A 17436-nucleotide genomic window follows, 5' to 3' on the forward strand; every position below is an offset into this window, starting at 1 on the left:
GAAGAACAGAAATGAGAACGGCGACAGTATGCATAAGCGGTGCGAAGTAGGCAGTTGAGGTCGGGGGCTGTATGAGCCTGAATTTGTGCATGAGGTGTTAGTGCAGTAAGTGAACAGAATCTGTGAACTCCCAACGGTACTATAATGAGGTGGCCCCAATTTCCCGCAATATGCACGTTGAACGTCATAAAAGCTGTAGACAGGCAAAAGCACAAGCCCTGGCTCGAGCCCTTGGCGACGGCAGGTGGGACACACCGGTCTTATGCAGCCATGTGACCCGGTGCCGATAAAAAGACGTGACACGTGTCTAGTCACATTAGATAACACAGAAGGTTCCCGGTCTTCGGTCACGCTTACTTGCATTACTAACTTGCAGTATTAACACAGTGGACAGCGACAAGGTGGAGGAACAACCATACCGGCATCGGATAAACCCATCACAGTCACTGATTTACAAACTGCCTGCAGGACTATCAAATAGAATGGTAACATTCTGCACACGCCGTATTCTCAATTCACTACATCCCTCCACATTACACATGGTGCTTATGGTCTGGGCACTTGAACACGCCTCTCTCCATGGTAAGGAACGGGCTAATGTGATATCTCAATAGCTCGCTGACTGGGCACCATTGGAAAAGCTGCCCAAATCAGACGACCCGCCTGCAGAACCACTAAACTCCCCTGAAAGGTTACGCGTCCCCAGACTACACCATTACCTTAACCGAGAAGAAGCCATCACGAGTCGACAACTGTACAAACTGATTCATTTCCTTGTCTCTTTACTCTTCACCTCTTCCACCCCATACAATCTACCGCCTACTCTTCCGTCGGGGGCCGAAAGTCCACTGTACATATCACTGCGCCTGGGTATGCCCACACCCTCCGGGCTACCCACAAGTTCGCTCACAATTTCCTCCTTGGAGACTGCGTTGACCAGCTAAAATCCGCAAGAGCAGCGATGGCGGATCCAGCAGGCACACGGAGTGGTAAGAATTCATGGTGCCCTGAACTAAGGATGTCACCCTATGAGGAAGATGCCCAACCTTATTATAAATAAAAGTCTCTTTCACCCACTCCTGCCCTTCGGTCAATTATAGTGACTGTTTTGATCATCCACATTTTTATTACGGCAATATATATATATATATATATATATATATATATATATATATATATATATATATATATATATATATATGGGTCGATCAATTTGGATGCCTCTCGCACGTGCCGTACTCAAGTGCCATAGTTGTGTGACCTTAAATGATTGTTGCAATGCTAAATTAATTAAACTATGAGGTTTTACGTGCCGAAACCACACGATCTGATTATGAGGCACGCCGTAGTGGGAGACTCCGGAAATTTGGACCGCGTGGGGTTCTTTAACGTGCACCAAAATCTGAGCACACGGATGTTTTCGCATTTCGCCCACATTGAAATGCGGTCGCCGTGGCCGGGATTCGATCCCGCGACCTCGTTTATAGCAGCCCAACACCATAGCCACTAAACAACCACAGCGCGTTTACAATGTTAATAAAATGTGGATATCAATAAAGAAGGGAACGACTGTAAATATAATTATATGGACGCGAAAATAAAAAAAAGGAACCTTCGAAAAGGGTCGTGTTCGAGATTCTAGCACGGAAAACGGCGCATGTTTCATGTTTGCTGCGACGTACTATGACTGTTCTACGTATTTCCATTAGAGTGCTGGCAAGAGCGCCAGAAAGGCAGCTTTTTTTTTTGTAAGCATGTTTAATATCATCTATAGTCGGGTACAACTTTAGAAAAAGGGATTGTTTACTCCTCCGAGGCGGATGCACACGACCATCCACCAATGGGCGCGCACTCTGGACCGACGTCATGAGCCGGACGGCCGGTGACCCCGCCGTCGGAAAAGATGGCCGCCCGGGCTTCGAACTGGGTCAAGTCGCGTCAGCTGTGCGCGTCAAACCCTCGTCACAGTGAATTCCCAAACTGTTTGTGATTGTCTATCATGTCGGAAATATTACTGCGAGCTTACGATGCGGCATTTGTGCCGCGTGCGTTTATTTTAAGCCGTGATCCGGCGAAGAAACATTGCAGCGAGCATCGCTGACGCTACGCTACGCTTTGCCTGAAAACAGGATCCTGCGTTGGCCGCAGCAAACACACATCCTGCCTGTTTGTTCCATGTTCTTTCTTACTACGCTCCCGAGTGAAGTTACGACGAGAAAAGTTTGCCGAAGTGTGGTGCCTACTGTCAGCGGCGAGTGTGTTCGCGTACTGTGTCGCTGCGTTTCTCGTCGGACAGGGTGAAGTGATGGAGCAAAACCATTCTCAGGAGAAATGAGAAACGCGTGCGCGCATGAAACAAACCTACGAGCGTCTCAACAGAAAATATTTGCAAAAGAAGCCTCCAACGCAAAGATCTGTCGCCGTCAACTTAGCGTGAACGATCGTTGTGAGCAGTGAGATAGCCGAGCGTCTAACAGTGGTGTTCAAGCGTTGTGTGGCACCGTCCATTGATTGCTTTCCACCAGTGCTTATCGCGCGCGCAAGCTGTAGAATGCGTGCTGTGGCACAGTCACGCATAAGTGCTGCAGCACATGAGAGCTCTACTAAATCAGTCATTAAAATGCAAAAGTCTTTATTTATACCGACAATTGTGCGTTTCAGAAGAACGATTTCTTGAGTGGTATTATTTTAGTAGCAGAGGCAATCGGCTGTCGGTCTTCGGTCATACGGGCTGGGCCTCCCATTTTTTTCTAAAGGTGTATCTTACTATAGCTACAACAAGATGGCCCAATGAAGCGAATGAGCCTGTGTGCCTCGTTATATGTCTAGGCATACCGTAACCTGTGACGTCATTCCACGATGAGCTGCTGTTGACGCGCGCTTTGTGTCCCTTTCGTTTCCGCCAGATGCCCCTGTATGTGCTTCGAAGCAGCGCAGTGTCCATCGGGCGGCTAAGAATGACGAGGTGCGCATCCAGTGCTCGGTGCGCGCCGAGCCGGCCAACGTGACGTTCCAGTGGTCGCTGAACGCCTCATCGGGGCCGCGCCGCGAGCTGGCCTGGGCGTCCGCCTCTGGCGCCGACGGCCTAGCCAGCAGCCTGCTGCTCTACGCGCCCGAGAACGAATCAGACTACGGCATCATCAGCTGCTGGGCACGCAACGCTCTGGGCCCTGCCCCAGAGCCCTGCCTATCTGAAATCTTGCCATCTGGTAAGAGGCACGCTCGTCGGTGACTGCGTTTACTGGCGACGGCAGTTCTGGGGAGCCGTATTTATCGATCCATCACTTTAGGGAATATCGCAGATGCACTGAATGCTGCATAAACTAGAAATTCATTATTTAGCCGCTATTGTTTAAGCTTTTGCGTGTGTTTTGTGCTATGGCATAAATTTTGTTTCTGACAATAAACTTTAGTTGCCAGTCTGCGCTTGTGTCGTCTTTCTTTCTCGTCCCTTGTGCTTTGGCGCTTTTTTTTTCGTCAGTAGGGAATATCACTTTGACTGCGCATCACCGAGCTAGGGGAGCGGAAGCAAGTGCGTGAAAAGCCATTGCGCACTTCCGATAAGCATTATTTTCAGTTAGCACAGTTCTGAGCACAGCAGCCTAATACTCTAGTACAATCTCACGCGTGTCGCACAGTTCTCGAGTGCATTGTCAATTTATGGCTGTCGCCCCAATGAAGCGTCGTGAATGCCATGTCACGCAATACTATCCTCGAAAGGATTTAAGCCAGAAGATAGTCCCATAGTTAAAGTGCTTAGTAACTGCGACAAGGTTTTCTTAGGACTGTCTAGGGTCACTGCTTGGCCTTATTTAATCTAATCGTGCATAGCACACTAGGTAAGTAACATCAGCAGAAGAAACAGAAAAAAGCGTGGGACTTCTGCGCCGAAAACGGAAATTCAAAAAGAAATCCCCAATGCTCTCACATGATAGATGAAAGTTTCTGTGGTTTTAGGGGCCTACAGTAATGTACTCGTCAATATAAAAAAAACACCGTAGTGAATAAACAGTTTAAACCGCGAACCAAATTGAAAAAAAAAAGAAGATAACCACGAATTTGAACATGAAGAATGGCCTAATATTAGTAGCAGCAGTAATTGTAAAGTGCTTTCAGTCGGCATGTGTGGGATAATAGCGCCAACTTCAGCTTGCGCTGATGTATGTTGCGTGCAATATAGAGCTGCAACATTCGCCGACCGGACTCGCTGGCGTGCAGGTCCGCCCCATGCCCCGCAGAATTGCAGCGTGGTGCGCCAGGTGGCGGGCTCGCTGCGCGTCGAGTGCTCCGCGCCGGCACCGCACCAGCCGGGCGTGCTCTACCAGCTGGAAGTGCGCGAACGGGGACGTCGGCTGGTGGCGAACCTGAGCTCGGTGTCCCCATCCTTCTGGGTGGACGCCCTACCCGTGGGAAGCCAGTGCACGCTACTCGTTTACGCCATCGGGGGCAACGAGCGTTCGGCGCCGCTAAAGCTCAGCGCCACTGTGCTCGCCAACGCGGCCCAGGGATACTCGGAGAGAGGTAAAAGGGGGCTGCTGAAGGTTTGCTGCACAAAGGCGTGACGCTCGCTACAGGCGCCATTTTCTGCTCGCTGGCACGGGCGCCAGCGCTACATGAGGTGCTTAGTCACATATGATCACGCATCCCGTCTGCGGACGCCGTCGGTTTTCTGTGTAGAGAGCTAGACAGACATTCTGTCTACCAAACTCGACGAGTTGCACAGCCATCTGCTGTGAGCGCAAAGTTCTGGTATTCTGGCTCTCTCGGGTACTCACAATGCGTGCTTTAAAGGCAGTACTCCGAATCTCAAAGAAAACAGACGTGTCTGAAGAAACACGACTTTTCTTCGCGCTCTTCCTGACGAGTGCGCCAGCGTTAATTTTTTCCCTTTCTCCTTCCTTATACACCCTTCAGTAGGCGCTCGCAATTTCTTTCTCTCTATCTCTCTTACGTAACACAAATGTAACATCTACATAGTGTCTTCTTCAGTTAAGGAATAAAATGAGATAAGGTGCCGAATTTAAAAGCTTTTCGTTGAGTGCATGCTCTCTCACAATGGTCGGCCGCCTTCGCTAATAATATGTCCGACATGACGATCGGCAGGCGTGTGTTCTTACAAACAGTTTTAGCGTAAGAAATGTTTCTTGTGACTACGGGCCCAGAAATGTATTTCATAAGACTTCTTCTATTCTACGTCTATTCTTCTATTAATATTTTATTTGTCCCGCGAACCGCCCGACTGTAAAAGCGAGTATAATGCAAAATGAAAAAAATCGTTTCAAAATACGCCCCCGGGGCCTGTTGTGTTCAGAAGCGCTTTGTACGCTACAGTCCTTTGTAAGAAGAGGCGCCAGAGAGTCGTGATAGCGGATATCGATATGCGGCCGCCGCGGCCGGGATTCGATCGCGCGACCTCGTGCTCGGCAGCCTAACACCATAACCACTGAGAAACCACGGCGGGTGACATTTATGAAGTCAACATGGTTCCTTGTTAAGGGAGGATGACAGAGACAAACGCAGACAGAGAATTTATCTTTCTGCGATGAATCTTTGTTTTCGTAACTTCAACCGTGACGGATGGTGTGTTAATGTAAAGAAAGCTGCTGCAAAGAAGATGCTGGGCTAAACACTGAGTGGTCTGTTGGCATTGGCAGCTATTTCTTGCATACGCCTGGACTGAGCAAAGTTTCGGCTTTTCTGGTTAGATTACAAATCGATTAGCATTTTCATGGTACTATACTAAGCGTGCTGCAGAACAAAAGCAAAAACGCAAGAAGTTGCTCGCAATCTCTGCGTCAATACACTTGATATCTGGCGTAGCGAAATTCACACACGAATTTGGAACGTGCTTTGAGTTCTGGAACATATTTGTTGGCTTGATAGCAAATTTAATTTGCTTTTTTCTTTTTTTTTCTTTTCCGGCACAGCTATCTTGTACTGTAAATTTGAAAAGGAGAGCGCCCTATGCCCCTTTCTCTACTGTTGCATACATGCTGACGCGTTGCTGAGACAATACCGCTCACTGCGCGCGTAATTTGCATTTTGCACCAGTCGGCGGCCGCCACAAACCGCCCCGAGTCGTCTTTTTCAAGAACCACGTGTCCGCGGCTCGACATGAGAGCGCTTTGCTGCGTGCGCGAACTCGGGCAGCCGTCGCATGGTGAGCGCGTTTGTCCTGAAGCGCTGCGAGGGCGGCCCCAACGCTGCGACACTTCCTCCAGCTGCGGGGCAAGCGCTGAGCACTAATTCGGGCGGACATGTTTGCAGAGAAGCGCTGCATCATGAAATTTCTCGTGGTGGCCTTGTTTAATCCGAGGAAAGGCAGGAATAACTTGCGCCGCCGTGCCCTTTAGGGCGAACAGATGAAAGCGTTCCTTCTGTGCAGCGGCTCTCGTGTTGCGTTCGCTCGAGATTGTGTAAGGTGGAAAAGATTAGCGAAGCGCATGCACGCAGAATGGTGCGCGCCACGACAAGGGAGAATGTTGAGGTCCTTCCAGCATTACGCCGTGAAAGGAACGTGGGCAGTTGTAGCTCGATTCAAAGCACTGGCCGCTTTCGCATGCATGACATCTAAGATTAGAAAAATTCTGTTTTGTTCAGAAAAGTTTGCAGGCATGCTAGCGCGCTAGTTCTTTTTCTGTGCGTCTTTAAGTTTGGCTGTTGCTTCAGACGCATAAATAATAGTGCCCTATTCACGGAATGTTTACTTTCGAGCTGCGTTGTATAAGAACGGCTCTGCTTTTTTGTAATTACAAGGCTTTGCAAAGACGGCATATGTATTGGTGAAAAAAGTTGTAAGCTTTCATGTATGCGCTAAAATGTATTTGCGTAAATGAAAAGCTTTCAGGGCTACCAGTTGTAGATTTGGAACCAATTGAGGTGCCTCTCTTGCCCTTTAATCTCCTATCTCCTCTTCTTTATTTTAATACCACGCTCGTTTTCGCCATGCCAGGTTAGTAGATTACGCATTACCTTACACCGGCTCTGTTCAACGCAGCTATTAGCTGCGAGGATAGGCATACTCGATTTTTGCCGGTGTAGAAGCACAAAGTAGAATCACCATTGCTGCAGTGTGGCGTGTAGCGTACTCGTACAATCAACGCATGTCGCGTGTTTCTGCACAGGAAAACGGTGGGCGATCAGCACGAACCTGCTGCTGCTTCTGCTAGTGGCCACTGGTCTGGTGTTTGTTCTACTGCCTTTCATCGTGGTGATTGCACTGAGATACCGGAGGAAGCCGCCTGAGCCCAGAGGTACGGGCGGAGACTGTTTCTTTGCTTTAGGTTTTTATTCTTCCACGTGCTGGCTTTTTTTTTTCACGTACACTTATTGATGCTTCTTTTTTCAGCAGCGGAGGAGAAGCCTGTCACGCAAGAGAAGCAGTAAGCTTTCATTTAATTTTGCGTTTAATTAATATTTGTTTGCCTTGACAGCTGCGTGCTGACAACTGGTTGAGCGCGAACGCTCATGTGTCTTGACGCTCCATGTACATTATATTGCATATTGCCGCGAACCTTTGCAAGATTAACTGAGAATAAATTACGTGGCACATTCAACACAGATATGACGTGGGTTGCATGCGGAAATGTTTTAAATATATTCAGGCCACCAGATTTTGAAAAAAATTGACATTATTTGGCATAGGCCTTTGTGTCGTCACATATGACGCAAAGGAGTCATTAATTGCGTTTCCAACACCCCGAAATGACACGGAAAGTTAGGTTGAAGCGTCAAATATAGCAATTCACTACACGATGTCGCATCTTTATCTCCATGCTTATGAAAAAAAAGAGCCGTTTAATCATACAGAACACATGAGGAGAAGATTTCTTTGTCTACGTATGCATAAATATGTTGCTTTCGGCACCTAAAAGTGTAATTTAAGAAAAGGAAACCGTTGTTCACTTTTTCGCATGCCAGTCAGTGACAATAAGCAACTTGAAATGTGATTATGTCGCTCGTCTGCTTTTAGCATAGAGTTTCCCAAAATAATTACTAGAAGCAACTCTGGTACTGCACATTGTTCTGCCACCATGGGAAGTATGGTCAGTTGTTGGAATTGGCTCATCTTCATGCTTGTGACTTGAAATGTGCTTGTGACCAGTTATTATGCTTTATCTTTTTTCGTTGGTCTAAATGTCAAAGCAATCTATGCTTTCTTTTAAAATGTAGAAAGCAATAAGACTCTGTGAACACACATAATCGCTGCTAATTTCAATGGTTATGCTTGTTCATGCGCATATGGCGTAATAGTTCCAATAACAGGTTTCTTTGTTAGAGGTCCTGTGTTCAAACTTTGTCGTCGGACAATTCTATTAATGCTTATGTAATTATTTATAACGTAGTTGTCTTTTTTAAATTTTAGTCACGAAGCTATTCGAAGCCAGAAGGACGACGTTTAGGCAAATCGATGTACTTCCCATATAATTCCCATGCTGGCTGAACCGCCCCGCTTGCAGCTCCCGTAGACACTAGCGCTACAGATCCCCCTCGTAATTATTGTATAAAACTCTACGGTTTTCAGGTCTCGTGAGCTTCAGCGCATAGGTAGGTGGATAGCGATTGACGCTGTATTCGGGCGTCCCACAGTAGAATTTGTGTTGTGGACGGACCACCTAAAAGAAACAGCGGAGGTATCCTGCATCGACTGGAGCAGATAGTCGGATTTTGTGGTGCCGTTGCCGCATCGGTCTGCTTAATGAAACGAGCGAGGGCCGCACGGTATTTAGAACGGAGCGCTTGATCGGGGAACTCCACAGAATAGGTTTGTCTTGCTGCAAGAGAAGTTGTAGAGACCGTAACTAGAAAGTTCATCATCGACTTTTGTTGATTGCAACGTGAGAGACATTCACATTATGCATATATTGTCCACCTAGCCCAGTAATTATTTGCATGAGCAACATAGTATGTACAGCTCCCTTTGCAAAACTTTTTAAAGGTTAACATTCTCAGTAAGTGTGTGGTCGTACTCTTAAGGCTCTGTATAAGATTCGGTCAAATAGCTAGAAGACATTGTTCAAGTGTCGCGCCATTTTTCAATTTGTCAATACCGGCGAAAATGCTTGTTACTGTCCTTCGTTTCTCCTGATAAAATTTCACATTCTTGTTTTTCTAAACGGTCAATGTCCTCGTTTCTTTGCCTTCCTGTACTCTAGCCACTGGATCCAGCTTTCACAGGGAGTGGAGCTTAGAAGTGAGCCTGGTATATTTCCCGAAGAAGCCTTTGTAACGGCGATGACGTGTGAGTACAACTGGAACTTTTCGTGAAACAAAGCAGATTACATCGAGTTTTGTGCTACGTGAGAGGAATAATGGGTTAATAAAACTTCCGAGATATAACCTTATCATGTTCATGTAAGCACGTTTTAGTCTAAGATTTTTTTTAAGAATTCAACACACCTGTGGTTCTGTTGTTTGGTCACAAGACCTTTCCGTTTTATCGATCGACGGTGGTCGACGCACAGAAACTATACATACACACACGTGCTTGCATACACGCACTGGAGCTCAATGTTCAAGTAGCGATGTGCGAATATTCAACATTTCGAATACGAATGGAACAGTCTTGGCCGTTAGATTTTAATTTACTTCCTGAATTGAGCACTCGTAATCGTGTACTATTAGCTTCCGTAACATTAGCTTCCCTATCAGGCGTAACAGCGCCTGTTGGAGACACGAAGGAAAGAGACCGATGGAAGGGAGCACTGTCCCGAACGACTTTGCTGCAGGAGAGCCGTGGTTCTTGCGTAGAGGCGCCAGTTCCCGGGCGAACACGGGGCAGATAACTGGTGCTCAATAATTACAGTTATTCATTAAGAATGCCTCACTTTCAGGATTTAGGCCAGCCTATGTGCGAATTTGTAGCCTCGCTTTAGGCAAGGCAATTTATTATTTGGGTATTCTCACCATGTTTTCATACATTGTGTGGTGTCTTAGTATTACGCGTATCTCCTACAACGAACGCAGCATCTTGCGAGCACCTGGTGACACGCTGCTTCTTTGATTCATTTATATCATTGTCATGGTGCACCACGTAAGTGAAAGCAGCTCTTTCTCATATACAAGCTACTCAGTTGAGCGGAAATCCATATGCGAACGGCATTTCATAATGTGAATATAATGGAATATAATGTGAATAAACCAGATTGTATTTTTCATTTTTTTTTGTGTGTGCCTAGAGCACCCCGTACAGACACTTTACACTTTCCTTTGTTTAGAAATGAGAAAATATTCAATATTGGTTTCAGTAATCGGCGCTCGTTCTTGTCGAATATTTGTCATCGATTCGAATCAGAAACTGCACTATTCCAACCGTTGCCCGAGCAATAATTTCACTGCAAAACCAGGGATATACGACCGTGCACTTATACACTGATTGAATTTTTCTCGCGTTCTTTCCTATTTTTTTTTTTCGCAGCCTTTAAAAGGGGAAGCCTCGCGGAAAGCTCAAGTCCCAGAGCGGACGGCCGTGCATTGTGCCCCGCGCGGGACGTCTGCTAGGGATCGGCGTGGCCGCCAAAGAAGAAGAACCAAGAGTGGCGCTTGCTCAACAAAGTACTGCTGCGCCAACGCGGTCCAAGTCCTCGGGGTAGGGCGGCGCTGGAGTGTGCTCGCCGTCCCAGCGAGGCGCCAACGCCAGCCAAGACTCGGCGCCGTTCCGAGTGGGCGCACTGCGGGACACACGCGGTCTCCTCTGCGTGCACGCGAAACGCTCACGTCTGCGCACACCGAGCTTGTTTCTCCAACGGCCACGAGCCACTTACTTCACACACACGCAGACACACGCACACCTTCCCACTTGTGATTGCACCGAGTGAGCTGCTGCCCTAAATACTCCGACAGCCATTCATCACTGAAAAGTTTGCCGGCGTTCAATACAGACATTATGTAAATAGTGTAAATATCTTGGACGTGGAATAAAAAGACATACTGCCTCGCCTTGAGGAGCGATCGAGCGCTTCATTAGTGAAGTGAAAGAAGATGAAAGAAGTACTAGGGTGCGGGAAAGCGAGCGGACATTACAGCTATGTCAGCTGGTTGGCGCGAAGCGGCCATCGGAAATAGTCCTCAACCCCTCTCTCCCCAAATCCTTCTTTTAACGATTAATCGTTATTGTCGTCATCGTAGCTCTCGTATTTTGTTTAATCGTTGCAGTAAAACGTGAGCGTGATCCGAGCAGCTCGGGGTGTTAGCAGGCAGGTTGAGGCTGGAGCTTCGTTTGAGCCGAATGAGCAGGGAGAAAACGCTTTCGCCAGACATTTGGGAAAGGAGTGCAGTGGCCAATCGCGGACAGGTAGTGTGCCAGGCGTAAACCGCCTTTTGGACGCAAATGTGTGTGACCCACTCGCAGCTACCCTACATGGGGACAGCGGAGCATTCTCGGCGCATCATCACCGCAATGCATCGCCGTAATCGGCCAAAAGCGCCCACCTAGAAATTACCTCGATAGACCCGTGACTATGGCTCGTGGTCGTCTCACTCGAGCACGCACTTTCGCTGGCGAGCTGAAGTTAATGTTTTCGGCAAGTGCGGGTGTTTTTTATTTCTTTCGTGTCTGTGCTATTTTGCGGGCAGTGTGCAGAGTGAGCCGTGGATACTGTACGCTGGTGGGAGAAGTCGCGTACTAGGGAATGTTTGCCTATGATGTTGAGTATTTTTGTTATCTCAGGTTTTCATCGTTATCCTATGCGAATGCTTAAAAAAGGATCCTATAAGGTTTGTATGAATACAGATGTTGCTGCAACTAATGACGTAGCAGCTTTTAATTGCTCAGCCAGCATCATTTGGCCGAAAGTGCTTGCAGGGTGGTCATCTGGTTGCCGCGCTGTCCAAACCTCTGTCCATGCGATTTACGAAAGCTGCTTGCCTAGGTGCAGTAAGGTTTCGCAGACTCGTTCCGTTTTTTTGTATATTAGTAACTGGTTGTTTTAATGTCGTTGCGATGATCGACTGGGAAAAAATGACTCACACTCACTAGAGTTTCACTAGCGACCGATTCCGTATTGTGAGGCGTAAAGTCCGCCACCACATGCCACTGCAGTGGCGGGCATTCTGTCAATGCACTCGGAGACTATGCGACGTGCAAATAACGCGAATACCAGCTGCGTTATTTATTTCGCAGCATTCAATTCTGCGTTAGTCAATCAGCGGGCACTGGAAGTGATACGGCGCTGTCAGTTTCAGTTTATTATCCATCCAACAAGCAATGATTGTGTACAGATAGTGTGCAGACGAGGCTCCATTTGTGTGTGACTAATCTTGCCCCTGCAACAAGCTAGCACAGTAGCCAGCCTACTCGTTCCTACGAATTGACTTCACCTTTTTGTTTTATTGTGATAGTAAATATACGGACACCCCAAACAAATTCGCATCGTCGGCGTCGTCGTCCGTGTCGTGATGTCCCATAAGGATGGTGGCTTGATGCATGTTGTATTACCGCGCACCTAATGTTGTAGGCCACGTGATCAAGCGCACTAGGGGAGGAGGGCGCGCCGATTCTCCTCTGGTCCTGCCGTGGCTGGGCATGGATGTCCCCATGGTTGAGCGCTTAGGCAGGCATAGGCAGCCCGTGCACCTTATAATAGAGTCAATCTGCGGCGAGTGCAAAGATTAATGGTGCACCGAGACGGCTGGTGGCTTTATGCACTCTGTCTTCGCGCTCCCGTGGTGTTCCAGGTCGCGTAATCTCAAGTTTAGGAGACGCATCGAAGTGAGCGGCACCGCGACGCTTATCTCCCCGCTGCCACCCCTCTTCATTACGGCAGCGTTCTGGCGCTGAATGCTCGCGGTCATCGAATGAGATCTCATCATGCTTGCCTGTGCGTGCTTGGCACCATGCTTGGTAATTTAATTAGTAAGGCAATGTTTACTGCAATGTGCACGACCATCAAAAGTACGAACCTTATTTACTGTTTATATCTAATACGCCGCTATCGCTGTCAGTACTTATGGGCGAAACTACGACATTTCTGCCTTATCACTGATTTATGGCTCCTATAGCAGATTTTGGGGTCCGTGTCCGAATTTCTATTTTTGCCGTTGGGTGGGTACTGAAAGCGATCTATCCACAATGCGACATGCATTTTCGGCATTCAATATGTGAGAATCTGATTTGCGATCAGAGCTGCTTTATTAAATGGGAATAGCCAAGACGGAGAGGCATTGTTTGAGAGGTTGCAGTGGGGGTTCAGCGTTTCCAGACGGCCGTCTATGTCCGTTTCTTCATGAGGGACAGTGATTCTTGTCGGAGTAGAACGGGTGCTTGAGAGTCACGTTTGTCTAGACCGGCTGATGTACGGATTAGGACTGTCGCCTTTATACCGGGTTATCTGCTAAACCTAATGGATTTTGTTTGTGTTTTGTTGCGAAAATTTTCTCTCGGCTTATATTTTACTTCCTAAGCAAATGTTTGCATGAATATTTTCAGCGCCTAAGCGTATTCTTAATGCTGTTTCAGCAGAAACTTTAAACGAAAAAAAGAAAACAAACGAAAGAAAGAAAGAAAGAAAAAGAGAGAAAGAAAGAAAAAGAGAGAAAGAAAGAAAGAAAGACTAGCTTGTACGATGCCTGATTTTGATAATATGAAAGTTACGATTAGAAGGGCAGCCATACACAGCTCTTCTAGGAAAGTTTATTTTGGCGAAGCATGGATAATTTTGGGTAAAGTATTTAGCGATCACTTTGGCGTCGACGCAGTCGAATACCGGAGCGTATATGTCTTCACTTCTGTGGGTGCAGCAGCATCTTCGGTGGCGCTATTTTAATAATGGATACTCGTACCAAATAAATCCTTCTTTATATTTCTTTTAGTAATCTTTGAGAATTTTATTAGCGGATTTGTAGAGCATTCGCAAAAGATGCCTGGCAGATTCTAGCGGGTGTTGAGTGCTTGCTTAGTGGAATATTCGCATGAATGGCAGCACTGCTAAAGACGGCGCCACGGATAGAGAGTATATAGAATTAAAAAAAGGAATTATTACCATGTTCTTACTTACTTTGTCCTGCCACTTTGCTTTCCTTGTGCCAGTGAGCGCGAGGCTCCATCCCCTCGATGAAACTTTGGTCTAGCTAAGTGTTGCTCTGATTCGTCTGAGCAGCACGTAATGTAGCCAAAACATGGAATGGGCCGCAAATGCGCATCGGTGATGGTTAATGCGCCACTTCGAAGTGTTCGCCGGTTGTACTGATCGTTATTTTGCCGAATGTTGAGCTTAAAGCTTGAAACTAATATGGTATCGACTGTCTCTCATACGTGTTCTTTGTTAATCGCTACAAATCAGTATTAGCCTACTGGACTTTACCATGTAATTTTTCCGCGACCGCCCTCGGAACGAACGTTTAACTGCAGCGGCACTTCACACCGTCTACTTCTGTCGCCCATCACCCTCCCTGCCATTCAACCACTGACGCTCTATTTGTGTCACCAATATTTCCCAGGCAACACCCATACAACAGGGCTCTTTCCAACCAGTCGCATCTTTTTGTTCTTGCTCTGCGGCTGAGTTGAAATTTCTTGAGCATGTTTCGAGGCTCGGGTTCGTGTTTGCCTATTTGCTGTTGTGCTAATCGTTGTGAGCAGGCAATGTATGTTGAGCGCGAGTGGAGACGGAAACTGTAAAGCACAGTATATGTCGTTCAGGGTCTTAACAGAACCAGCTTATCATCGCATTTGTTTATTCCCTTGTTAGGGAAACCGCACGCGTGCTGCTCTGCGTTGCCGAAATTACGTGTTTGTCACCGGTTCTCTGGATTATTCGTCGCTTTAGGGCGGTCAATAAATATCGCAGCTTCACTTGCCTCAAAAAAGAAGAAGAAGAAGAAGCCTGCTTTATTGTTCCTCCTGCCACTTTTCCTTGGTTTTTATTTTTTTTATACGGGAGAAACACTCAGACTCCGTCCTTGCATGAAATCTCCTTTGTCCTATGTAAAATGTGAACAAAGAAACGAGAAACTCGATCGTTTATCCAAACACTCATGTTCTTATCTTAATACAGCGGCAGCGTGGAAGCAGGAAGAGTTGGTTGTTTATTTTCTTAATAAATGGTTTGATAAAAACAAAATGCCCATTGTGTTTATTACTACAAATGAAGAGCCGCAAATAAAACGTCTACAGAGTCGAACCACGATGATTCAAGCGCGAGCCAAAGTTGAAAAAGGGAACGAAAAGAAGAAAGAAAGAGAGAGACTAGTAAGAAGAAAAGCAAAAAATGTTTATCGTGCGCCAAAATTCTGTATATCCTAATTGTGAGGTTTTGGATTAATCCAGCTGTGCAGGGATAATTGGTATTCAAATGAATAAAAAGAGCTTCAGAAAAATATTCGCAAATTTTTTCCTCATTTTTTTTCACTTAATCAGCTCTGATGCGCCTCCCTGTATACTATGTACAGACAAGCGGCACGTAAGCAGGACTCATAACAGGAGTACTCAATACTACTTTATGAATTGCCGATTAGACAAGAAATGACAGCCCGCTGGCTGAGGGTTGCTATTACATCTAAACTGCCCAGTAGTCTTAAACAGAACATCATAGTTTTCATGACAAGCTTTATATGGCCTGCTTTTCTTAATTGGGTGGTGTACGGGAGCCCACATCTCGTTAGATTAGATAGTTTTAGAATAGGGGCCGCAAATGTTTGGGGCCCCAAAGCGCTTGGCGGGTGTTAGCGTTGGGGCACGCAGGGATGATGGATATGGTGTTGCGTTAGCGGAGAGTGGTCTTGGGCTAAGAAGAGCGATTTCGAGATTCGTGTTTTCGCGTTTAGTTACTATTTAGAGGTTATTAGCAGCAAGCAATTTGTTGTGCCTTGTTTTGAGTAACCAACTTTACGTGCCTTCACCAGTGAAGACCCGCCGTGGTTGCTCAGTGGCTATGGTGTTAGGCTGCTGAGCACAAGGTCGCGCGATCGAATCCCGGCCATGGCGGCCGCATTTCGATGGGGGCGAAAACACCCGTGTACTTAGATTTAGGTGCACGTTAAAGAACCCCAGGTGGTCTAAATTTCCGGAGTCCGCCACTACGGCGTGCCTCATGATCAGAAACTGGTTTCACCACGTAAAACCCCGTAATTTTTTTTCACCAGTGAAGTTAAGCCGTGTTATGCCTACGAGCCATGAAATCAATAATCAAATTCGGAATCAGCCGCGTCTAATAAATCAATCTTCATAACACACGCTAGTCGAGAGAAAGCGATAACCGCAGTCACTTCTCCTAGCTTGCGAACTTAAAGCGTTACCTTGAATCGAGCCCAGTTTGATGCTAGGTTAGAGCCGTCACTTCGGTGGGTGCCGCCATGTTTGTTGACGCAAAGCTTTTGGGCAGCTTTTAGGGCTCCCGCTAAATCAGTTAAATGGCATGCCCGACGTAAAACCCAAACGCAGTTTGCGCAGTGGCTTCGACGCTGTTTCTTTGGAGCCCCAAATAAATAGCGTCGACTGGGGCCATTATTCTAAAACGCTCTATTGGAATGATTACGAGACAACTGTGATGGCAATCGCCGGCCACGTGCGCTATTATGTAGAATATCGGAGTCGAAGCAGCACGAAAGGACGGGACGAGCTAGAAGACAGACGACAAGGCGCTCACCTGCAACAAACATTTATTGCGTGCTGCACACAAGAAATAAACGCGCGCACAGGGAGAAGAGATCTGGGCAGCGTCATTGCATCTGATTTCATATCAAATGCCACAATCCACCCGCGCACGTGGACAACCATCCAGAATTCTACCTCTTAAGCAAAAGGTTAATAGAAAGTGTGCTCACACACGCTGCGCCTTTTCCCTACCATAGCTTTCGCGTGTTTTCTGGTTTACACATTTTCTTAGAATGTTTGTGTCACTTACATCTGGAGAGCCTCTACATACTTTGCAGTACAGTTAGTGGTTGCTGCCTGCTCCAATTTTTAAAGAATAAAATTTTTAAAGCATCCTGTTAATGCCGTGACCGGTTTGCCCGACGTAGGCCCTCAGCTTTGAAGCATGGAGACTGAACCGGCTGCTGGAAGGTTCCTTTTACTAGCCTGGCGCAAGTGTGAGTCCTCCAGGGCATCACTACCGCCCCTTTGCATTGGGGCACAGGGCAGCTGAGCAGGTGACCGAGTTTCTTCGGCAGAAGGTACAAAGGGAACTACTTAAGGAGGCGCGCCGCACGTATTCGCAAGAGTCCATCACTGCAACGCGAAATACTGTCGTTCCGTTAGAGGCGCTTAAAGTCCTCAAGCAAGGACCAAGGTATCTCGTCCGTACGAAGCTTCACTATTGTGCATTGTTCGGTCTAGCAAGGACAGCAGCTTACGAAAGCCGGTAGACCAGTGCATCCTGGAAAAAGTGAACGCCTTGCGGTCCACGCAAAATATCGCTAACCGCCGCTCCAAGGCTGTAAAAGCTGCTGAGGCACTCGAGCCAATGGGTCAAAGCTCGTAAAGTCTGGAAAGGCGGA

At 47.0% G+C, this 17436-nt stretch overlaps 1 protein-coding gene across 1 annotated transcript in view; it reads left to right on the plus strand.

Moving 5' to 3' along the window:
- LOC142557237 (synaptogenesis protein syg-2-like) overlaps positions 1–13962 on the plus strand; it is a 140598-nt gene extending 126636 nt beyond the window's left edge. The window contains exons 7-12 of the mRNA XM_075668978.1: positions 2907–3209; positions 4219–4521; positions 7125–7253; positions 7349–7382; positions 9156–9241; positions 10418–13962. Coding sequence (XP_075525093.1) covers positions 2907–3209; positions 4219–4521; positions 7125–7253; positions 7349–7382; positions 9156–9241; positions 10418–10500 — 938 coding nt within the window. The 3' untranslated portion in view covers positions 10501–13962. The remainder of the gene's footprint in view (positions 1–2906; positions 3210–4218; positions 4522–7124; positions 7254–7348; positions 7383–9155; positions 9242–10417) is intronic.
- The last annotated feature ends 3474 nt before the right edge of the window (positions 13963–17436 follow it).

This window comes from Dermacentor variabilis, chromosome 1, assembly GCF_050947875.1.
Source record: "Dermacentor variabilis isolate Ectoservices chromosome 1, ASM5094787v1, whole genome shotgun sequence".
NCBI lineage: Eukaryota > Metazoa > Arthropoda > Arachnida > Ixodida > Ixodidae > Dermacentor > Dermacentor variabilis.